This window comes from Muntiacus reevesi, chromosome 6, assembly GCF_963930625.1.
Source record: "Muntiacus reevesi chromosome 6, mMunRee1.1, whole genome shotgun sequence".
Classification (NCBI taxonomy): domain Eukaryota; kingdom Metazoa; phylum Chordata; class Mammalia; order Artiodactyla; family Cervidae; genus Muntiacus; species Muntiacus reevesi.
Genome location: NC_089254.1, coordinates 112,768,260 through 112,792,745, shown reverse-complemented (window position 1 = coordinate 112,792,745; position 24,486 = coordinate 112,768,260). Strand labels below are relative to the sequence as shown.

The 24,486-nt window shown below is 53.2% G+C and overlaps 1 protein-coding gene across 2 annotated transcripts in view; it reads left to right on the top strand.

Annotated features, from left to right (window-relative positions):
- The first annotated feature begins 5,968 nt into the window (after positions 1–5,968).
- PTPRN2 (protein tyrosine phosphatase receptor type N2) overlaps positions 5,969–24,486 on the top strand; it is a 601,207-nt gene continuing 582,689 nt past the window's right edge. For both annotated transcript variants that reach the window (XM_065938706.1, XM_065938705.1), the window contains exon 1: positions 5,969–6,098. In XM_065938706.1, the coding sequence (XP_065794778.1) occupies positions 5,996–6,098 (103 nt within the window). In that variant the 5' untranslated portion in view covers positions 5,969–5,995. The remainder of the gene's footprint in view (positions 6,099–24,486) is intronic.

Here is a 24,486-nt window from a genome sequence, read left to right as displayed (position 1 = left end):
TATGTGGGTGAACAGGACGGGAACACTGAGCACTGCACTCACGTGTGACAGTATGTGGGTGAACAGGACGGGAACACTGAACACTGCGCTCACGAGTGACAGTATGTGGGTGAACATGGACGAGAACACTGAACACTGCACTCATGTGTGACAGTATGTGGGTGAACAGGACGAGAACACTGAGCACTGCACTCACGAGTGACAGTATGTGGGTGAACAGGACGGGAACACTGAACACTGCGCTCACGAGTGACAGTATGTGGGTGAACAGGACGAGAACACTGAACACTGCGCTCACGAGTGACAGTATGTGGGTGAACAGGACGAGAACACTGAACACTGCGCTCACGAGTGACAGTATGTGGGTGAACAGGATGGGAATACTGAACACTACGCTCACGAGTGACAGAATGTGGGTGAACAGGACGAGAACACTGAACACTGCACTCACAAGTGACAGTATGTGGGTGAACATGGCGAGAACACTGAACACTGCACTCACGAGTGACAGGATGTGGGTGAACAGGACGAGAACACTGAGCACTGCACTCACGAGTGACAGTATGTGGGTGAACAGGACCAGATCACTGAACACTGCGCTCACGAGTGACAGTATGTGGGTGAACAGGACGAGAACACTGAGCACTGCACTCACGAATGACAGAATGTGGGTGCACAGGACGGGAACACTGAACACTGCACTCACGTGTGACAGTGTGTGGGTGAACAGGACGAGCACACTGAACACTGCGCTCACGTGTGACAGTATGTGGGTGAACAGGACGGGAATACTGAACACTACGCTCACGAGTGACAGAATGTGGGTGAACAGGACGAGAACACTGAGCACTGCACTCACGTGTGACAGTGTGTGGGTGAACAGGACGAGCACACTGAACACTGCACTCACGTGTGACAGTATGTGGGTGAACAGGATGGGAATACTGAACACTGCACTCACGTGTGACAGTATGTTGGTGAACAGGATGGGAATACTGAACACTACGCTCACGAGTGACAGTATGTCGGTGAACAGGACGAGATCACTGAACACTGCACTCACATGTGACAGTATGTGGGTGAACACGTCGGGGATGAAGACACTTCCTGCCGGTCAACCCTGCTCGTTTCCCGCCCGCCCACTCACAGAAGGCGTCGGAAGCGTCATCACAGTTTCAGTAAAGGCAGGCCCCTTCATGGGGGCATTGCCACTCCCAGTTGTGAGGCCCTTCTTGCTGCACCCACGTCCGGAGCCCCGGAATCCTCTGAGTGCCCAGCCCTCTCGTGCTCACCCCAATTGCTCTGAGCCTTGGGGTGCAGCTCCTGCCTCCCCACTCTGGGCTGTTCCCTGGTGCCGGCAGCACTCTGGGACTCAGCCGTCCCCTGGGCAGGACGAGGGCGCACTCGGGGCAGGCAGTGGTGGCCCGTTCTGAGCTGAGCTGGGCAGCCTCTGCAGCGTGGCATGGGGAGCACTCCCCCCGCCTCAAGGGGCTCTGAGGAGGTCACAGGCTGGCAGCCGTGGGCCTCTTAGAGGCGTCTCTCCTGGGGGTCTGGCAGCCCACCTTCCCTCCTGGTGGAACCAGGACCATCTGATGACTCACAGTGGGTTCATGGTTCAGACAGACCCTGTGTTTGTGCGATAAAAACAGGTCAGCTGAAAGTGGCCGATGGCAGTTCTGATGGGATCAGTCAACAGTTTGAATTTCATCACGGCTGAGGAGAGTGAGGGCCAAACTAAGACAAGTAACTTGCGTTGTCTGTCACTCCCGTTTCAGGCACCTACCAACACATGGGTTGTCTGCTCCCTGGAAGCCTGCTCCACAGCTGTTGCTTTGGAGAGCGGGTCCTGGTCTAGAAGCAACCCAGCGGGCATCCCACCCTAGTGCACTGGGCAGCTGCTGACACGAGGGAAGACCCCATCGGCTGAGGACCTGGGGTCCACGAAGGAGCCCGCCTCCCAGAGGCTCCCACGCTGCCATCCTGGTGCATCCCCTGCAGCGGCCATGTTTTCAGCACAGAGAACGGGAGGCCCAGCTCCCCATCCTGACAGCTGTCTGGACCCAGTAAGGCATCATGGTTAGGCTGGTCAGCTCCAAGCAAGTCCAGAGCGCTGACTGACGGACTTGCCAGCCGTCTCCTCTGTCTCCACGCAGCAGTGCCAGGGCTGCGGGGCCAGGGTCTGAGCCCCACTCATGGGGGAAGTCCCCCTCTGCTTCCTCCTCGGGTGGGCAGGAGACCCCGAAGGGACACCTGGCTCATGGGCCTTGAAAATGTTGGGGGAGTCATTCCTTGACCCGTGTCTGCAACTGTGTTCTAACTGTGCAGCGCGGGGCTGGATCACACACAGGCCCCGCAGGTGTGTCAGCGGGAACGGCACAAGACTGGGTCCGCGTGGGAGACCCCCACCTCACCCGAGCGGCTCAGGAAGCGAGCACACGTTTGGGTGTGCGCAGCACACACTGGACAGATTGCGCGTGTGTGCCGCCGACAGCACTGACGTTTGCTCACACACACGTGTCCTCGACTGCACCCACACGCGTCCATGGTCCTGTGTGCACACTTGCCCCCACGTGTCAGGGCACGGGCTTCCTATCATGACCACCTCCCCAGCGGCACCCCAGAAAGGGCTGAGCGCAGCCATCCCACTCGTGGGAAGTCGGGCTGCCTCGGGGCTGGCCCTGTCCTTCCCACATGAGGTTTCCTTTCCCCCTCCTGCCTCAGGGCCCCTTCTGCCCCGGGAGTTTCCCCTGTCCTGCTCCCGGTGGCAGAGTGCAGCCGGGTGCCCGGAGAAGCAGGGCCTGGCACGGTCTGCCCTGCTCAGATCCCCGCACCACTGTGGTTTCGCGCCTCTCCCTGTGGGCTGTGACCAGCTTCCCTGCGGTCCCTCCTTTGCCTCTGGTCCCCCGCTCCATTTCGGGGGCCTTGCTCTCTGACTGTTGCTGAGACTGTCAGTCCTAGAGCTGGCCCTGGGATGAAGCAGGGCCTGTTTCTGGAAACCACCGTTCGCAGCATCCAGGCAAACAAGGCAGGAAGGAACAGTTCCGGGCCCTCACTGGAGCCCGTGTAGCCACACGGAGGGGAGTGCCACAGCCCCAGACGCCAACAGCCCCGCAGGGTGTGGGCTCAGAGCGCCCGGCTCCCCTGGGTCCTTCACCACGGCCCGCCCACACATGCCCTCGGATTTGCTGCTGACGGAGACCTGTCCACGGGACAGGTGGACCTAGGCCCCTTGGTGTCTCGAGGACGTTACTGGACAGTTTGAGCGGTAAAGACTCCGCCTGCAGTGCGGGAGAGCTGGGTTCGATCCCTGGGTTGGGAAGATCCCCTGGAGACGGGAAAGGCTCCCCACTTCATTGTTCCTGCCTGGAGAGTCCCACAGTCCACGGGGCCGCGAAGAACCGGACAAGACAGCGCAGCTCTCACTCAGGCTTCAGAACCACTCCCCGCCTGTCACCAACACGCTCTAACTTCTACCCGCCCTGGTCTTACTCTTGCCTTCTCCGTGTTTCCGTCAGCGAGTGTGTCACAGCCGGCTCTCCGGACGTCAGGACAGGTGTGCCCCTGGCCCCTGGCCCCCGGCCCCTGGCGGTGCTGGGGTGCTCTGCAGGGCTGAGGGATGGCCCCCTCGAGCCTTTCACCCCAGGGGTGCGTCCAGCGGGGAAGGGCGCACAGGGCTAACGCAGGCCCAGCTGCAGAGGATTGCGAGGGAACTGCCGCCCCGAGAAGCCCACTCTCCACGCTCTCCAGCTGCTGGGCTGCCTTTGGGGGACGCATGGGAGGAGGGAACGGTGCTGGGAACACAGTGGACTTGTCCTGCGGGGGGCGGGCACCCCGGCGGGCGCACAGTACTCTCAGGGGGCCACCCCGAGGCCGCCGGGTCAAAGACAGGATGGGACTTAGGCCGAGCCTGCTGGGCCTGGGGGACAGAGGCGCTGGCACTGGGCACAGGCGTGGGGCTGCAGGAGGCGGACAGGCCCTGCACTCAACCCCGTCCACGGGTCCAGTCCAGCCGTCGGCCACCCCAGTGCCTGCACAGCCCCACCTCGTTTGGGCAGGGAGGCTGGGGGGAGGGCCACAGGCACAGTGGACCCAGGGCCAAGCCAGGGAGCCTAGGACGCTGAGGGCTGAGGGGGCAGCGTGTGAGGACACACAGTCAGTCACAGGCACACACACACACAACCATGCACACACCTCACTGATTACACAGACACGCACGCACACACCTCTGATAACACACAGACACGCATGCACACACCTCACTGATGACAGACACACGCATACAGCCCACCTACCTCTCACACACATGCACACTTCTCTGACACACACACACGCTTGTACACAGCCCACCTGTCACACGCGCATGCACACAGCCCACCTCTCTCACACACACACACAGACACACATGCACATACCTCACTTCTGACACACATATGCATGCACACACCTCGCTTCTCACTCAGACACACACACGCAGACACACACACAGCTCATTTTTGACACACACAGACACACCTCACTTCTGACACACATAGGCACACACATATGCACACACCTGACTTCTGACACATACAGACACACACACTCACTTCTGACACACACAGACATGCACATACACACACACCTCACTTCTGACACAGACACATGCATGCACACACCTCACTTCTGACACAGACACACATGTACACACACATTTCACTTCTGACACACAGACACGCACGTAATGCACACACGTCACTTCTGACACACACAGGCACATATGCACACACACACCTCACTCCTGACACACAGACACACACATACACACACACCTCACTTCTAACACACAAAGACACGCACACAGCTCACCTCTCTCACACAAACACACACGTACACTCACGCACGCACACACCTCACTTCTCTGACACACAGACACATGCACTCACACAGCCCACTTCTCTCTTACACAAACACACACATGCATGCACACAGGCCACTTCTCTCACACACACATATGCACGCTCAAAGCCAACCTCTCTGACACACACACACAGTCCACCTTTCTCTCACACACACACATGAATACACACAGCCCACCTCTCTCTCATACACACAGGCACACAACTCACTTCTCTCTGACACACACACACTCGCACACACCTCACTTCTCTGTGACACACACAATCACACACATACACACCCAGCCCCCATCCGCTGAAGGATCCCCACATGCGGTGCCCAGGTCTTTAGAGAGAAAAAGTCTCCTGGGGAGGAACACACGGTCCCCAGCGCCCCGTCCAGACCCCGACAGCGGCCAATGGAGGGCAGGCTGCAGGGAGGAGGGAAGGGCCTCCGGAGACTTCACCTCGGTCCGGGTTCCTGCTGTGGAATCCCGACCTGGCGGACCGGCGCTCAGGGACAGAGTGGCTTCCGGGTCTGCGGGCCCGTCCCCGCTGACCCCCAGGTTAGGCTCCCATGGCCTCTCAGTCCCAGGATGAGGACCCCCACAACCCCTACACGGCGCCCCTCCCCTTTTCGGGCAGGCCTGCGCTGCCCGCGCTGCAGGAGCTCCGACGCAGGCCCCAGCGTGGGGTATGAGGGGGACGGGGGCGCCTGCAGGCCCGGAGACGCAGCGAGGAGGCACAGGCGGCCCAGAGCTCGGAGCTAGCCTCAGGGACCGCTTCTCTAGCGGGGGTCTGGGAGCGCAGGCGGCGGGCGGGCGCGGGGCGGGGCCGTGCGCGTCGGGGCGGGACCAGGCGTGTCGGGGGCGGGACCAAGCACGGAGGGGCGGGACTGGGCGCGAGGGGGCGGGACCAGGTGCGGAGGGGCGGGATCGGGCGTGCCGGGGGCGGGGCCGGGCGCGGAGGGGCGGGCCCGGGCGTGTCGGGGGCGGGACAAAGCACGGAGGGGCGTGGCCGGGCGTGCCGGGGGCGGGGCTGGCGGCGCTGTCCGGTGCTGAAGCCGCGGCAGCGCCGGGAGCGCGGGGAGGAGCGGCCGCCATGGACTGAGCGCCGCCGACATGGGGCCGCCGCTCGCGCTCCTGCTGCTGCTGCTGCTGCCGCGCGCCCCGCCCGCCGCCCCCGCGCCCGCGCCCCGCGCCCGGCCGCTCCCGGGGCTGCTCGGTGAGTGGGGTCGGGGTCGGGGTCGCGGTGGGGGAGGGGCGCCGTGTGGCTGAGGGGAGCGGGGGAGGGGCGCCTGAGTGGGCGCGGGCGCGCTTCTAGAGAGAGGGGGTGGGGAGGGGTGGAGAAGAGGTGTGGGGGCGAGGGGGCGCCCAGCGCGCGGCGCGGGGTCGCGGGCGCGGCGGCGGGCGCGCGCTCTGCGGGGGCGCCCCCGCGTGTCCGCGCCGCGTGTCCCTCCCGCGCGGCCTCCCCCGAGCCTCGCGGTCGCGCGGGCGTCCCCCCGCCCCGAGGGGAGTGGGGGGCGGCGGGGCGCGGGGAGGGCCGGGCCGCCGCCATGCGGCCTGCGACGCGCGCCTGCCTTGCTGTTGAGGAGAGTCGGTAGAGGAGGGTCGGTTGAGGAGGGTCGGTTGAGGCGGGTCGCGGGCGCCGGCCCCCGGCCCCTGGCCCCTGAGGAGCGCCTGCCGCGGGGCTGCGGGCAGAGCCGGCCCGGGCCTCGCCCTGCCGCCCCCGGGATGCTGTCCCAGAGACCGGGGACTGCCGACACAGGTGGGCTCGGCCGTCCCAGCTCCCGGGCCCGAGCGCCGCCCTGGCTTTTCTGGGCGCGCACGCAGCCCCGGCCTGCGGACAGCGAGCGCGGGGAAGTCCAGCGCCACCCAGGAGGAGGTCCTCGCCTGCCCGGGGAGGTCCTGGGGGGAACAGCGCGTCTGGTCCCCGCACCTGGCGTCCCGTCGTCCAGCCACTTTCCCCCGAGCCACCCCGGGCCCTGCTGGACCTGCCCCGCTGAGCCCCACCAGGGAGGCTCGGGGCCGGCTCACTCTGCCTTGACCTCCAGGACCTTGCCCCAGAGCTGCCACAGAGGCCTGGCTGTGCTGGTCAGCTTTCGCTGGGCTGTGCTCCTTCCTTCATCTGGCCGGAACTGGCATGTCACCTCCTGTGAGAGCTGTTTGCTCAGCTCTCCAGACACCGCCCTCCACACACACGTTCAGGGAGAACAAGGGTCAGCTGACTCTGGCCACTTGGTGTTCCAGGCAGGGCAGTTTCCATGGGATGAAGGCGAAGCTGGTCCTCGACTATTCTCTTTCCATTGTAACTGCCCGATCATCGCAAGCTGAAAATCTCTATGACTTTCAGAAATGGTAGAGAAAGGAGGAAGGAGGCAGTGACTCAGGGAGGGAGCACAAGAAAAGCCAAGGCAGACATAAGTGAAGAGAAGGGAATCGCTAAGCTGCCCAGGACAGCGCGGCTCGACATGGCAGGGGTGTTCTGGTTACCAGCAAAGTTGACTTGTATCATTAAGGGAACCCTTATTCCCCCTCTGTTCTTGATGTGCTTCTAGGGAGCCTCCTGAATGCAGTCTTGGTGTGGGTTGACCTTAGGGACCCAGACCTTTTTGAACTGTCTCAGGGACTCCAGCTGATAGGTGTAGCCTGCTGGATTCCGGGATGATTGGACGCTACCATGGCGGGGTGCACAGATAGCCAGATGGAAGTGTTGTCTAACCACTGGGGGACCCAGCCTGGGGCTGCATGTAGCCATAGCCTACCCACATCCACTCCCGAGGTCCTGTGCACTCAGCCTTCTATCCCTGCACCGTCCTCACCCAGGGGATGCTGCTGTGTCCTCAGGGTTCACATGCACAGTCTTCAGATGGTGCAGGGGGACCCATGGTCACCCATGAAAGGCATGTGCTGCCATTTTTCTCTTTCTCAGCCGTCTGGATCTTGTAAATAATGGTGATAGCAACTGCAGTATTCCAAATAATGATGGACAAGGAAAGACATACCCAGAGACCATAGATCTGGTCCCAACCATGTCACTTATACCTATTTATTTATTTAACTGTTAACACTCAACTTCAAGTTAAGGTCTATAGAACACATGGTTCAAGGTGATACACATTTTTCCTTGTAAGTTGAGTCCTAGAGTTACAGGTTAGAATCAGGGGTCAAATGTCACCAAGACCTGAGGCCAGCTGTTTCTGCACAGGATGCCTTGCCTTGAATTAGGGGCCTTTTCACATTTAGACAGTGAAGGAGCGCTTGTTGAAACCCCAGATTGACAAAACTACCATGTGTGAGTGTATGTTCATTGCTCTGAGCCACGTGCCACAGTCCACAGCAACTGTTGGCAGCATCTCAGTGACAGGGGGCATCTCACCTCGCCCTTTCCTCAAGGACGCCCTCTCCCCCTTAATCACATTAGCCTCCTGACCTTCAGCACCTATTCTGCCCATGTCCTTCTGGTGCAGAAGACTCTCTTATGGCATATGGTGGCCTATTATTTACGACATGGTTATCAGAGGCGCATGGGGCAGGAATAAGGCACCCCTTCTCAAGGATCTGACTCAACTCTGCTTGTGGCCAGAACACCATTGCTGTCAGGTAGCTCTGTCCTGGGCAGCTTAGCGATTCTCTTGTTTTTGGGTTTTCTTTCTTCCTCTCTCTGCCGTTCTCTGTGATTTTAGGACATCCTTTTGTTCGGGTGATCAGTACTTTTTCCATTATGCTGCTGTGAACTTGAGCCTTTTGTCTTTAAATCATTCTTCAGTTATAGGGAAGCTAGTTTGTGAACCTGCTCTGGCAGCCCCCACATTTAAAGGCAGTCATACATATTAAAGATCTTCCTCTTTTGCTAAAGAAACACAAGTTTCATTTGCTACAGGACAGAATCCACCTTTTGTGCAAATGTAGCTTGGAGAATCCAGAGTCAGACCTACCTGGCCTTGAAGATGGGCGCCTGTTTCTTTTTCTCCTTTGTTTTTGCCTCTCGATTTGCCCACACGTATTTTTCATTCACCAGTGAGCCCACACAGAGCTGAGGAGAGAGCTGCCAGGAGCAGTCGGCGTGCTTTGTCACCTAGATGGCATGATGTTTATTTTTAAATCAAAGCATTCTTCCTGCCACAAAAGCACAAATCCATCTTTGCTTCTTGGGGTCCGGAGCTGTTGGTTTTGCCTCTTGTGTGGTGGTGAGCAGCCTGCCCCTCCCTGAGTGAGAGCCCCGCTGCCCGCCGCCTTCTCTCCAGCTGTGAGCCTTTCTCTGCTGGTGGTTTCCTCCTCCTGCTGCTCTGGCCCTGCTCCCCCGGTGCTGATTGGTGTCCTTGTGCAGCGGGCCTGGGGTGCAAGGAGAACCCCAGGCTTCTGGGAGAGGGAGGTGCCGACAATGGGCGCCCCCACAGATGCAGGGGCGTTGGGTGGGATGATGGTGTGGCTGTCTCCCTCATCCAGAGATGGCAGTTAAATGTATCAGGCTCAGGAGGAATGTGCAGGGAATGAATGCAGTGCTCAGATGGCTTCCTCTCTGTGCGAACCTCAGCTGTGCATCTCGGCGTCTCGCATCTCTCCTTTTAAACGCTCATCTGGTTTCGCACCTGGTTACCAAGATCATCCTCTGTGAGTGCGCCAGGGAGGTGTGGGGGTGTGGTCAATTCATCATAGTCTTCCTTCTCCTTTCCTCGGTGGTGGTGCTGGCCCCCACTGACAATTTCTGAATGCCGTGAAAAGTGCAGGCTTGCTGGAGCCCCGGCTTCCCCTGAAGAAGGGCAGCAGGGGGCCCACAGCTCGGGCAGGGTGCAGCCCCAGGCTCATCGTCCCGGGGCACGTGGTTTGATGAGTTCTGTGGCAATCATTGGTTCTTTTACATGATAATAATTTCTGCATTCTGAGTTTATTTTGTTCTGTGTTTTACATGTAGTACTACCTAACTTGCAAATGCAGTTATTCACCCCTTTTCTTAGAATTTTTGGAAGTTAGGAATATGGAGTGAGGTAGTGAAGTATGGAGAGATGGGGTCAGCTGAGCTGTCATTACACATGGTCTTATTAAGAAGGGTTTCTATTACCACACCTCTGTGAGCAATACCTTAGAATTTCAAGATTTTTAAATGAAAGCATGTTTGTAATTAAATGGGACCCAAACTGAAAAGAACCCTCAGGCTTTGGGTGGCAGATATTTAAGATATGCCTAGATATATGCAAATATTGCTAGTTTAAGGATGTTTCATTTGTGGAGAGGCAGAAAAAAAGCTTAAGGAGTGGGCAAGGCTTTCATCTAGATGTGTGTTGGTAGATGCAGGCCTGGTGAGGCTCAGCTAGCTAAGAACCTATCTTATCTCTTCTGACTAGACGTTCCATTTCCCGAGAAAGCAAACAGTTGACTTCACGACAGATAACCCTCTATGCTGTATAAAAGCACCTGGCAGCTGTTTTCACCTTAGTCTAAACTGACCTTCATAAATGTAGGCCCAGCTGGACTTATTTTTCACATCTTGGCTGATAGGAGGCCCGAAAACCGGAGAAGTAGAAAACAGTCAATGCTCTTTTCTGCTGGCTGGAAACAGAGTTTGTAGAAGGACGAAGGAAATTTTTTCTTTTAACTCATGCCTTCTCTAACAGCTTGGCCACAACCACTTTTTAAGTATCTAGGGCAGGAAGTGAAAAGAGGTGCGGTTCTCCTGGAAACACTTATGTTCACATATTAAGTAACATTTTTGTTTGTTAGCTTCTAAGCTGATAAGTGAGTGACTCCCATATTAGTCTAAGAAACTGGACTTTGGACTTGAAGCGCTGAGGTGTGAAACATCAGGGTCCATCTGTCTCTAACATGGCCTTCATGTGCGATGTGAAGAAAAGAAAGCCTTGAGGGTTTTCAGTGATCGCTTGGTGTCAACTCTCCTGTATGGAGGTGGATAAGAGAGCGATTGGTTCACTTATTTTGCCAGAGTATCGGCTGCAATTCAGAAAACACAAGGACATGCCCTCTTACCTCATGTGACTAGTAATGGTTCCTGTGAGGGCAGTTCAAGAGAGTGATGGGCTGGAGGAAATGAGCTAATAGTTATAAAACAGATTGGGGTGATTTCTCTCTCTATTCAATTAAAAATTATCACACGTGAAATCGAGTTTCTCTTTTGGTGTGTGTTCTGTGTACAGATTCCAGTGACAGGAGGTAGGACCGTCCCTTAGTAACCCCGGCTCTGCCCCATGCCTTCCCTCGGCAACGCCTGGAGCGCCCTGTGTGTGCTTACTTGGCGCGCGTTTCTGTCTGCGTTCCACGGGTGGGAAGACTGAGGCCCAGAGTGGCTGAGAAGCACGCTGTAGGACACCCAGTGTTGGGATTGGGTCCTGGGCTCCGGCCTCCTCCAGCCGCTGACCCCAGGATGGGGCAGGCCAGCCCTGAGGGTGCAGGTCCCGGCAGATGATCCTGTGTGCCGGCAGAACCTGTCCCTCCCGTTCCCAAGAACAGGACGTCTGTAGGAGGGCAGTTATGTTCCAAACTGGGGTTTGTTCTGGCTGTCGGATTCAATCATCTGGTTGGCCTCTCAGAGGGCATTTTGATGTTTAGAAATGGACAACTTGTTTTTGGACACCTAGCCTTCCCGAGATGGCAGGAGTGCAATGCCACGATAGCATTCACAGATTCCTGTGTTCACGCCCTCTGATCAGATGCCTCTCTGCTTCGATCAGATTTTTTGAATGTAGCAATACAAACGCTGAAGATGCTAGCTTTTGCTTGAGACTTGTCACAGCAAATAGTCTGATTTAGAGTAAGGGAAGAAGGAGGGGTTACTTTCATAAGAAAAAGTTAAGAGTGGTTCCATCTAACTTGACATTTAGAGTAGCAGACAGGTAAGGAAGGGTGCCTTCTGAGCGTTCCTTATTCTTGCCTGAGGAGGTGAAAGAACAAAGTTTCCCTTGTGTGATATGGGCAGTCTGTGTCCCAGGTGGTTCTCAAAGCCCATTTTGCAGTGTCCTAATGTACAGTACAAAGGATGTGTTTGGAAGTTTGTTTGGGGGAAGGAATTTTCAGAAGAAAAACTGACCTGGTCTCCAAAGGGGAAAGGACTTTACATTAATGGTGCAAGTCAATTCTGACTTCAACAGTGAAATATAGTCAACTCGTAAATGGACAGAGCAGCCCCTGAAGTTGACCCTGGGAGGCTGATGCCTTTTCTATCTGGGGCTGTGGCTTTAATCCAGCTCAGAGCAGTAATTAACCTGAGATACGGCTGGAAGCCAGTTTAGCGATGTGCATGTTCTCTGAAATAGCTGGTATTTTAATGGCCCCGGGTGGCAGACCAGTGAGAGGAAGCACAGTCTCTCCGTGGTGGGTGGGAACAGGGACATGGGTGAAGAAGCAGCCTGAGCCATGGCCCACCAGCCTTCCCGCCTCGAGGCGTCTTCCATCCCGGAAAGGCACGTTTGCTTTGTCAATACTTCGGGTCTTCTTGAATCTCCTTTTCTGCTTTTGCCTGAAAATAGGCCGGGGTTCAGATCACCATACTTGCATCTGAGTTAAGTGCTGTCTGAGCAAAACACGAAGCAGTGCCAGGGTCCGTTCTGGGAGACCAGGGCCCACCCTTGTGACTGAGCCTCCCCCCGCCTTGTACTTGCCTTACCAGGGTGTTCTGGTCCTTGACTCCAGGGCACGGTCACCGTGGAAACCAGGGAGGATTCTAACAGTTTCCAAACACGTGGTGGGGCTGAGTGGATATGGGCCCAGGACACAGATCACATGAGAAAGGTTGTCATTTCAGGGTTGAGGGAATGTTGATAGACTAAGAAGCTGCCTCATCTTTCCGTCTGCACTCACAGTGGGAGTCAAGAGAAATGGAGGACTTCACCTGAATCTCTCTGAATTTATACCATGAGCAAAACACCAATTTTTTTTTGTGTTTTTGAAAGAATTTTATGAGCTGGTGGGAGAACTGTTGATAATGGCAGTCCTAGTTGTAACCCTCGTTGTTTTTAGAAGCTGTAGGTTTCTCCAGCTTGGTGGCCTGACACAGTGGAATACTGTTATTATTAAAGACAGTGTTACTTTGCTGAGTCCAAGTCTCAGCTGAATTGACTACTGAGGGTTTTTTTTTAAAAAAATTACCATTTAAAATAGTAATATCAGAAATTCCCTGGTTAGGATTCTGTACGTTTGCTTCTAAGGGCCTGGGTTTGATCCCTGGTCAGGGAACTAAGATCCCACAAGCCGTGTAGTGCAAGCAAAAAAAAAAAAAAAGCAATATTATTTATGTTTTCTAATAAACATATTTAAAAAATTGTCACTAGTTCAACTAAGTAGAATGCAGGCTTGATTATGTTGTAAGAATGAGAACAAGTAGTGGTGATAACACATCTGTAGCTTATGCCATCCCTTCAAAGAGCATGAGGCCTCTGAATAAAAGAAAGAGGGCTTAGATAATAGTCACACAGATTTTTACACATGTGAGTGTAAAGTGCACTAAAAAGAGATAGTACCTTCTCTTTTTCAAGCAGTCAACAGTTTCTTTTAAATAATATTTAACTATTTGACTGACATTTGATAAATGCAAAAATCAGAGCACCTTTGGGGGTATATTTGACTTGTCTAGTTTGCACTGTTTTTAAGTGCCTGTATTTTTGTCTTGTCTCCAAAGCATAAACAGTATTTGATGATAGAGACCAAAGCCCTCACATGTCTTGTGGAAGCATTGGAGGAGTCACACCAGCACTTGGCACCCACGTGGGGCTTCCGAGGCCACTGTGGTTTGCACCACTCACCTGGGCAGGTGTGAGGACGCCCCCGTCCCGCTGGCGAAGATGGTTGTGATGGTGGGTGCAGGGTGTGGAGGCTCCCTGCCCCCAGGTCTGAGCACCACAGCGTCTCTCCCTGGGCCCCGGGCTCACACCTTGATTTCCGACCCAGGGTGCTTGGGCCTGGCGCCAGCCCCCTCTGGGTCCAGTGGGCACTGCAGTCTGTCCCTTGGGCCTGTCTGTGTGACTCCAGGAGGGAGCTAGCAACCGTTGCCGGTTGCCTGCCCTTTAACTGCAGTTTGAGGGGTGATTCGTGTCCCGTGTTGACAGGCCTGCCCGCTCCTTGGGCCGCTGGGTTCCTGCTGGGAGCCCCACTGGGCTCCAGTCAGTGCCCCTTCCCCGTGGCGTGTGCCCCGCGTTCCCCATCCTTCCCTGCAGCCTTCCTCGCTCCCGGTTTCCTCAGGTCCCCGGGAGGCGGTGGGGGTCAGGAGCCGAGATGGTTTCCTTCCCCCTGCCCGCCTGTCTGTCAGGGCCGTGCTCCGTGCTGTGTGGGTGAGCGCGAGTACGTGAGGCTGTCCTACCCCCCAACCCGTCCCGCCAGGGCGGCTCTGACTCTCGCTCGGCGGCTGGTCCCTCCCGCCTCCCTGGCCGCACCCCAGCCCTGTGCTCGCAGGCTTCTGCAGCAGATGTGGGGGGGGGGGGAGGCAGAGGTGCGGGGGCTGCCCCACGGGAGCGGACGGGAGCCTGGGGCCCTGTGCACGGCCTCCCTCCCGTGGAGCACGCGCCGGGGCTTGAGCAGCAGGACTGCAATCTCTCAGCCTCGCTGTCTGCTCTGCACCTGGGGCCTGGAATATGCTTTTAAAGGGCTTTAGGCAGAGTGCGGGTGGAGGGCAGAGACGGCGGCGTCAGAAGCCGAGGCGCCCGTCCCTTGCAGTGCCAGAGGTGGGCTGGATGTCTCTCTGGCAGGGCGGCCTAGTGCCCGGCTCTGCACTGTCTCCCTGGAAGCAGCCCCGTCAGGCCAGGGTCTCCCGTTTGCTTTGGTCTTGTTTGGCGCAAGCACTCCAAAGGGCGCGTCAGGTACAGATGCTGAAACCCCAGAGATCGCTCTCTTACATGAGTTTGTCATTGCTGGGAGTTTAACCAGAAATAAGTATTTTGACAACTTGGGTAAAGAAACCTTTAAATGAAAAGAATATTTTTCAGAATAAAAATTAGATTCTCACTCTGCTAAGAAGCAGTATCACTTATTTCCTGATATCTGTGATCATTTCTAATGATCATAACATCATAACATCATAATGAACTTAAATTTTAATTTACCCTCAACATAGAGAATACAGGTGCATACATACAGATCTATAACCAGGACATGTAGAGGATACTGCCAGTGTGCTGAAAACCATTGTGTGGAATTCATCGGACAACTACGTGTCTAGAGGAATGGACTGATGTGATGTCAAAAGAACAGCCTAGGAAGGGAAGCTTTATTGGTAAAGAATACTGCACGTGGGTACGGGATAAAGAGCATCAGTGCTCAGCAGTGAGGCTAGGTTCTGCTTACTTACATTTGTTTTATCTGAGGAGAAGCAGTTCTCAAAGAATATCTTGATTTATCAATTCTGGGAAGATAAAAATGTGCAATCTGTTAAAGGCAGAAAACTTGGATATTTATATAGATGTGCCTATTCTTGTTCTCCATAGGTGGTTTTGTCTATTTTTAATATGTATTTATTTATGTGGCTGCCTCGGGTCTTAACTTTGGACCTTCACCGCGGATCTTCCGTCGCAGCACGGACTCTGTGGCTCCCAGGCCCGCGGGCTGCAGCATGTGGGCTTGTTAGTTGCTCCACGCCACGGGGATCCCAGTTCCCTGACCAGGGATCAAACCCATGTCCCCTGCATGGCAAGGTGGATTCTTAACCCCTGGACCCTAAGGGAAGTCCTTCGGAAGATTCTGAGGGAGTGAAATACAGATGTCAAACTAATCTTAGGGTTCCAGGAGGCTACGTTATTGACATACCAGCACGGTAACTAAGAAGTCTGTTGGCGACGTTACAAAGTGATATATTCGATCTGAATGGATGCTGTTGAAGAATATCTTGCATTTGTTTAATGATTAAATGTTTTCCTTAGGAACTCTGAAAGAACATCAGATATCCATGGTATGTTTAAAGTCAAACACTAGGAAAAAAGAGTGATCCAGATTGTTAGAGGAGATCTTACAGGAAATAAGACGTTTCACAATGATCGTAGGAGATTAAATGGATACTAACTCCCAAATCAAAGCCTTAACTTGAAAGTTTCCATCTAAGTATGGGTATATGTGTTTCAAGTGCTGTAATAGTTCCTCCAGGATATCACGAGATGCTGCTTTGCTGTGTAAAATAAATGAATAATGGAGGAGGAGGATGCCTTCTGAAGACAAGGTTGAGGGTTGTTTTAAGCGTCCCCTTGAGAACGAGGTGTGTAGCTCCTTTACTAGCCCAGTGGTCCTCCACTGGGGTCTCTGCTTTGGGGACATTTTTGGTTGTCTCAGCTCGGGTGGGAGGTGTGCTGCATCCAGAGAAGGGGTTGGGATGTTGGATAGCCTACAGTGCACGGGGTGCCCCCACCTCAGAGAACTGGCCAGACCCCCTGAGGAGCTCTGATGCAGAAGGGGCTTGGGAGGAGCTGCTGGCTGTGTGCTCACAGGCTGGGGAGAGGCGGGCTGATAGGGTGGCAGGACAGCTGTAACAGAATGAAGCTTGCCTTCTCCCCACGGCCCTTTAGTTGTGGGGGGTGACCACGGACCACCCTCGAATCCGACTCTGTAACTGTTCTGCGGGAAACCTCACTGCATGGACGTGGCCTGCACCATGTGGATGTGTACACATATCAGTATACATATATGTGTCCATGTATTTGCAAATCAGATATGCTCTACTGAACTAATGCTTATTATAAAATTAAAAATAAATTTAGAAAGGATGAGATAACGTTGTTGTTCAGTCACTAAGTTGTGTCTGACTTTTTGTGACTCTATGGACTGCAGCACGTCCGGCTTCCCTGTCCTTCACCACCTCCTGGAGCTGGCTCAAACTCATGTCCATCAAGTCGGTGATGCCATCCAGCCATCTCATCCTCTGTCGTCGTCATCTCCTCCTGCCTTCTATCTTTCCCAGCATCAGGGTCTTTTCTAATGAATCACCTCTTCGCATCAAGTGGCCGAAGTATTGGAACTTCAGCTTTAGCATCAGTCCTTCCAATGAATATTCGAATAGGGTTGATTTCCATTAGGATTGATTGGTTTGATCTCCTTGCAGTCCAAGGGACTCTCAAGAGTCTTCTCCAAACCACAGTTCGAAAACATCAGTTTTCTGGCACTCAGCCTTCTTAATGGTCAAACTCTCACATCCGTACATGACTACTGGAAAAACCATAGCTTTGACTATACTAACCTTTGTTGGCAAAGTGACATCTCTGCTTTTTAATATGCTATCTAGGCTTGTCATAACTTTTTTTCCAAGGAGCAAGAGTCTTTTAATTTAATGACTGCAGTTACCATCTGAAGTGATTTTGGAGTCCAAGGAAAAAAGTCTGTCACTGTTCCCATTGTTTCTCCATCTATTTGCCATGAAGTGATGGGACCAGATGCCATGATCTTAGTTTTTTGAATGTTGAATTTTGAGCCAGCTTTTTCATTCTCCTCTTTAACCTTCTTCAAGAGGTTCCTCTTCACTTTCTGCCATAAGGGTGGTGTTATCTGCATATCTGAAATTATTGATATTTCTCCTGGCAATCTTGATTCCAGCTTGTGCTTCATTTGCAGCCTGACATTTCACATGATATACTCTGCGTATAAGTTAAATAAATGGGGTAACAATATACAGACTTGATGTACTCCTTCCCCAATTTGAACCAGTTCATTGTTCCATGTTTAGTTCTAACTTTTGCTTCTTGACCTGAATACAGGTTTCTCAGGAGGCAGGTAAGGTGATCTGGTATGCCTTTATCTTTAAGAATTTTCCTGTTTGTTGTGATCCACACAGTCAAAGGATTTAAAAGTGGATGTTTTTCTGGAATTCTCTTGCTTTTTCTATGATCTAGTGGATGTTGGCATTTTGATCTCTGGTTCCTCTGCCTTTTCTAAATCCAGCTTGAACATCTGGAAGTTCTCGGTTCATGTACTATTGAAGCCTGGCTTGGAGAATTTTGAGCATTACTTTACTAGCGTGTGAGATGAGTGCAATTGTGCGGTAGTTTGAACATCCTTTGGCAATGCCTTTCTTTGAGATTGGAATGAAAACTGACCTTTTCCAGGCCTGTGGCCACTGCTGAGTTTTCCAAATTTCCTGGCATGTTGAGTGCAGCACTTTCACAGCATCATCATTTAGGATTTGAAATAGCTCAACTGGAATTCCATCACCTCCACTAGCTTTGTTCATAGTGATGCTTCCTAAGGCCAACTTGATTTTGCAGTCCAAGATGTCTGGCTCTAGGTGAGCGATCACACCATTGTGGTTATCTGGGTCACTAAGATCTTTTCTGCAGATTTCTTCTGTGTACTCTTGCCACCTCTTCTTAGTATCTTCTGCTTCTGTTAGGTTCATACTGTTTCTGTCCTTTATTGTGCCCATCTTTGCACAATTTTCTTGAAGAGATCTCTAGTCTTTCCCATTCTATTGTTTTTCTCTATTTCTTTGCACTGATCACTAAGGAAGGCTTTCTTGTCTTTCCTTGCTATTCTTTGGAATTCTGCATTCAAATGAATATATCTTTCCTTTTCTCCTTTGCCTTTCACCTCTCTTCTTTTCTCAGCTGTCTGTAAGGCCTCCTCAGACAACCGTTTGTCCTTTTTGCATTTCTTTTCCTTGGAGATGGTTTTGATCACTGCCTCCTGCACAGTGTTATGAACTTCCATTCATAGTTCTTCCGGTACTCTGTCTATCAAATCTAATCCCTTGAATCTGTTTGTCAGTTCCACTGTTTAATTGTAAGGGATTTGATTTTTAATTGGAAGGGATTTGATTTTTAATTGGAAGGGATTTGATTTAGGTCATACGTGAATGGGGTGGTGTCATCCAACAATCTTGCTTCCAGCTTGTGATTTATCCAACCCAGCATCTCTTGTGATGTATTCTGCATGATGCACACCTGCTTCCCAGGTGGCGCTAATGGTAAAGAACCCTCTTGCCAATGGAGGAGACGTAAGAAATGTGGGTTCAGTCCCTGGGTTGGGAGGGTCCCCTGGAGAAGGGCATTGCCACCAGCTCCAATATTCTTGCCTGGAGAGTCCCAGGCAGAGGAGTCTGGCGGGCTGTGGTCCATGGGGTCACGAAGAGCTGGGCGTGACTGAAACAATTTAGCACGTACAGCACACACTCTGCATGTAAGTTAAATAAGCAGGGTGACAACATACGGCCTTGATGAACTCCTTTCCCAATTTTGAACCAGTCCGTGATTCCATGTCCAGTTCTAACTGTTGCTTCTTGACCTGCATACAGGTTTCTCAGGAGGTAAGTAAGGTGGTATGGTAATTCTATCTCTTTAAGATAACATTGCCAATTATTAATTATTGTTGTTGAAAGTAAAAAAACTTTTGTACTTATTAATATTAATATTGTTTCAGATGCTTAGTTTTGAAATGTTTTTTCAATCTCAGTGGTTTCAGGGTATAATCATCTACTGTATCAAGGCATAATATGCAGTTAGAACAATGTCTACTATTAATGATAATATATATAAATCCATATTTGAAAATGTCTGAAGGATGATTTTTAGTCTTCTTGACTGCTTTCTTGTTGGGTCTGATTAAATTGCTATTCCTTTGGTCTCGTGTCTGAACAGTTCCCACTAGGACAAGTATCAGCTCATCCCATTTTCTATGTTAGTGTCATCATTAACAATCTATGATTTCTTTGCAAAAATCCTTCAAAGCTGACTCATTGTGTTTAGTTAAAATTGATCATAAATCACATCACTGGGCACACATGAGCGACCGCACATTGAGAGAACCAGTGGTGGAAGGTGGTCTACCCTTACCCCTTCCTTCACCAGGACTCACGGGCCTCTTTGCCACGGACCTAGTAAGGCTGCAGAGTGAGCCCTTAGCTTGAGTTGGTGTAGTGGTGAGTGGACAGAGGAGCCTGGCAGGCTACAGTGCACGGGCTTGGAAAGAGTCAGATATGACTTAGCAACTAAACTAAATAGTATGCACATCCAACCATTTGTGCTGATGAATGGATGAGCAGATATGGACCTTCGGGGCTGGAAGACTCCCGGGCCCAGTTTCGCCAGTGTTGGTCGTGTTGGTCTCAGTTGTGTCGGCTCCTTGCAGCCCCACGGACTGTAGCCCGCCAGGCTCCTTTGCCCATGAGACTCTCTAGACAAGAGTACTGGGGTGGCTTCCATGCCCTCCTCCAGGGTCTCCTCCCAACTCGGGGATGGAACCAGGTCTCCCTTAGTGCAGGCAGGCTCCTTACTGTCCGAGGCACCAGGGAGCCCAGTTTATAACCTCCAGGTACGGAGACGCAGGCCTGAGGATGTGGTGCTCACAAAGCCTCCCAGACTGACCCACAGACACACTGAGGAGAGACATGGGGTTCTCTTGGTCTGAAAGCCTTCAAGGAAGTTTATAGATGTGCCCATGCAGTGTGGGTGAGCCTTGCGCAGGTCGGGATGCAGGCCCAGTTATTCTTCCAGAATCCTTCCAGTTATTCTGGATTGGGACTCTTTATTTTCAGAAGTGATAGTAAAGGATGATACTTTCCCACAAATATGCATTGTCTTATTTTGAAAATTTCTTGACTACCTGAACATCTCTTCTGGCCACATCAGCATGTTTTGTGTGTTTCTGGGAAGCAGAGTCCCTTTCTTATTCCCTGCCTCGTTTCTCTGGGTTGGTATAAAATGTCAGTGAATTACAGAGGACTACTGATGATCAGATGACTAAGTCCTATCAAGTATTTTTGTAAAAGTGGGATGAGGGAAGAATATCTGATATCAATCAGATTTTCTTGCTACTGTTCTTCATGCGTCACTCCTCCAGAACACTTAATAAAATCTAGATTCTCATTCTAAGAACATTTCAAAATGAATGAATGGCTCGTCTTTACCTTAGAAAATGTCAGGAAGTGAGGTTTACTTATTCACTTAGAATAAAATGTAAACATTCAGAAAATATAAACTATTATTTGGGACCTTACTCTATTAGCACCTGTCAGTGGGCTGAATGACCCATATCATGGTCTCATTTTCATTTAGAAATCACCATTTTTATGTCAGCTTAAGCGCTTTCTACTAAAGAACAAAATCTAAAGCTATTTCAATGCCAAGGATCCCAGAGGCAGTTCCGTTCCCATTAGTGGTGGGCGGAGGCATTTGACTAACCCACTAGAACACGAGAGAGTCTGGACCAGGGTGGGAGACAAGAAGAATCAGAGTGAAGGGCTGGGGGAACTGTAGGAGAAGGTGGATCAGAGCATCAGCCAGTTCTGGGGAGGGCTCCCCACTTCCCAGGCAGGGCTCCTCAGAGTGCCTCTGAGGTGCTGCTGGGGACCCGAGTGGGTTGTGGATGAGAAGTGGCTCAGGGGAGAGAGGACAGGCCTCGCACCGTCAGAGGCCCAGTGCGAGCCATCTCATCCTGGTCGGATAAGGCTGTGGGGGCCTTGCCTTTGCCACAGGCAGAAGCAGGAGCCAGGCTACTCTGAGGAAGGTGACATCCCTAGAGATTAGAGGGAGCTCCAAGTTCACGTCTGTGCCCAGGACACGACAATCCACCCGTGAATGGCACAGGTTCGAACTGCACACATCCACTTACCTATCCATGTTTTTCCACTGATACATTATACTACAGTCTGAGGTTGGCTGAATCCATGGATGAAGAACCACAGACAGAGAGGTCCAGATGTGGGACTGTAGCATCCATGGATCTGGTGTCCATGGTGGGTCCTGGGACTAACCCCATGTATACCAACAGACAACAGTATGTCTTGAGGAAAATTCAGATATTTATCCTTCGTCCGGTTTCTCTATTCTCATTATGAACAAGCAGTGTCAATTTTCCCTTGAGCTGTGCAATAGTCATAACGCGCCGATCACTCGCTGAGTGCCAGGCCCTGCACCAGCACTGACATGCACACACGTCAGTGTCTCTGCCTCTGACCTCCCCTGCCTCTGAGCAACTTCCCTGCCTGCAGAACCTTCCCTGCCTACAGAACCTTCCCTGCCTGCAGAACCTTCTCTGCCTGCAGAACCTTCCCTGCCTGCAGAATCTTCCCTGCCTGCAGAACCTTCCCTGCCCTCCAGAACCTTCCCTGCCTGCAGAACCTTCCCTGCCTGCAGAACATTTCCTGTCTGGAGAACCTTCCCTGCCCTCTAGAACCTTCTCTGCCCTCCAGAACCTTCCCTGCCTGCAGAACATTCCCTGCCTGGAGAACCTTCCCTGCCCTCTAGAACCTTCCTTACCTGCAGAACCTTCCCTGCCTGCAGAACCTTCCCTGCCCTCCAGAAGCTCACCAGGGCCTCTTTGCCGTGCAATCCTAGTGCTTGTCGTATAATGAAATTTTCCCATGTGACAAGACTTTCATGTGTAGGTACTGTGCTTTTCTTTCTGTGGATAGTTATTTTGTTGTGCTTCCTAATTCTTGCCAGGAAATGCAAGTAACACTTGTGAAGTTGACTTTTACCTTTTGGGACGCTGAAGGAATAGATGTTTCTCATTAGCTGTGCTGATGAACACAGGCTTTATTAAAAAATAAAAGCATGGTAAAACAAACAAAAATCCCAGACCCTGCAGAATAAAATAAAATATGGCCCCAGTTTGAACCTGGGGACTCAGCAGGCAGAGCTTCAGGTCCAGTTTGAGAGCACACCTTTCAAAACGCTTCTGTGTGAATGTGGTGGCCCTGGGGAAGCAGGCGCTGGGGAGGCAGGCCTCGCTCCCCGCCTCCTCCTCCACAGCCTCGGTTGTTTGTTGTTTGGGTCCTCTGGGGCTTGGCGTGGGGTAGCTGCTGGGGTGAGAGAGGAAAGCCCTTCTGTGAACCCCTAACCGAGGCGCTGTCCCTAAGAAGATAGAAGCGCCTCAACTCTGTGCTGTGAATTGTTTCCGTAGCCACGGACCACCGTTGACCTCGATCCAGCAGTTTATGACGTGCTCATGTATCAGCACTGCGTGGCTCAGAGGAGACCCCCAGTCTGTAGGTGCCTTGCTGACTGCTCAAGGGCCTGTAAGGGTGTTCTCTATTTCTCTGCTCTGTGCTCTGCGTGGCTCGTGTTTGGAATTGACCTTCGGCTTCTTTTCTGGGCTGTGTCCTAAATTAACAACCAGGAGAAACTGGAAGTGAAGTGTTTGTGGAAAGGAAACGGGAGTGAGGAGGAAGGACCCTTGCCTAGATTTGCATACTTGGTGGTGCAGGCAGGGGCGTGAGCGTGCAGACTGTGTGTGACATGGCCAGTCGTGACCTTCCGGGCCCATGGCCCGGGCTGGGAGTGGACAGCATCGGAATCTTTGGTAGGTTTGTGCTCAGAGCTGCGAGTTTGCTCTCTCTGGCGGCTTCAGTTTGCCTCAGAGCTCCCACGTTCATCGCCTCAGAGGCTCCCCCATTTCTGTATTGGGGTTCCAGGGGTCGGGGCAGCACCCGAGTAAGACCTGGCAGAGCAGCTCCGGCCTTGAGACCTGGAGGTCCTGAAGCCAGAGACCGCGGCAGGGGTTGGAGAAGAGGCGGCCTCCTGCTTTGTGCCAGGCGGAGGCCTGGGGTTTAGGCTTGGCACCCGGGCAGGAAGGAGACGGGACTGAGCAGGGGCCTCTGACCGACTGAGGTGAGCTTTCCGTCCGTGCCTGTCCGGGCTTCCTGCCTTTCCTGACGGGGTGAGTGCCTGGTGGCCCTGGCGGGTTAGAATTCAGACTGGTGAGTGTGCTTGCCGCTGGAAGGAAGGGGCCGTGCGGTCGTGGCTGGTGGAAGGACAGGCGGCTCGCTGCGGCCTCCGTGGTCTCTCAGTCTCTTGAGAGGGCGGCCCCTCCACAGGAGAAAGGGGTGCAGCTGCTTCGCGGCCCCTCCAGCCCTCCTGCCGACGCTGGTTCTCCTCCTGTTACTGTCGGTGGCCGGGTGCCCCCTCTGTGGGCGGTGCTGAGGTGGGTGCTCACCCCCACTCCACCCAGCGCCCCTGACTCACCAGACCACCCTCGCCTGGCACTCTGGCTTCTGTGGTCAGCGTCGCATCAGGTCACTGCGTGTCAGCACTGTGGGCTGGGATGCGCCCTCTGTTTTGGGAAGGCCCAACTCGATTTCTTGCTAGGCTGTTCAGTGATGAATCAATTCCAGGAACTCAGTCCACACTCCGTACAAAGCCCGGTTTGTAGCCCACAGGTAAGCGTAGCACTGGGAGGGGTGGGGAACATGTGCCCCAGGCAGTGACAGGTGTGGATGGTTTCCCCGGGGCCGCCCCAGGGTGGGGCTGCTCCCCAGAGATGGCGCACAGACCTCACGGCCCGATGGGAAGGGGCGAGTGACTGTTTGCATCAGTCAGATCTGTTCGCCTTGAAAGACTTAAAAAGTATGTTCTCTTTTTAAGTGTGCGATTTGATCAGTGAATTTATGTTTGGCTGTGCTGGGTCTTCGTTGCTGCGTGGGTTTTTTCTTGCTGCGGCGAGTGCGGGTTGCTACTCCCTACAGTGCGGGGCCTCCGCGTCTGGTGGCGTCTCTCGTGCAGCGCGGGCTGCAGAGCTCAGCAGTCGCGGGGCGCGCGGGCCTCGGTGCTCCGCGCCTGTGGAGTCTTTCTGGATCAGGGCTCGGACCCGTGTTTCCTGCACTGCTGGGCAGACTCTTTACCCCTGAGCCGAAAGGGAAGTCCTGTTCTCTCTTTTTTTGATGCTTGTGATTTTTCTAGGACCTGACTGTGATAGCATCT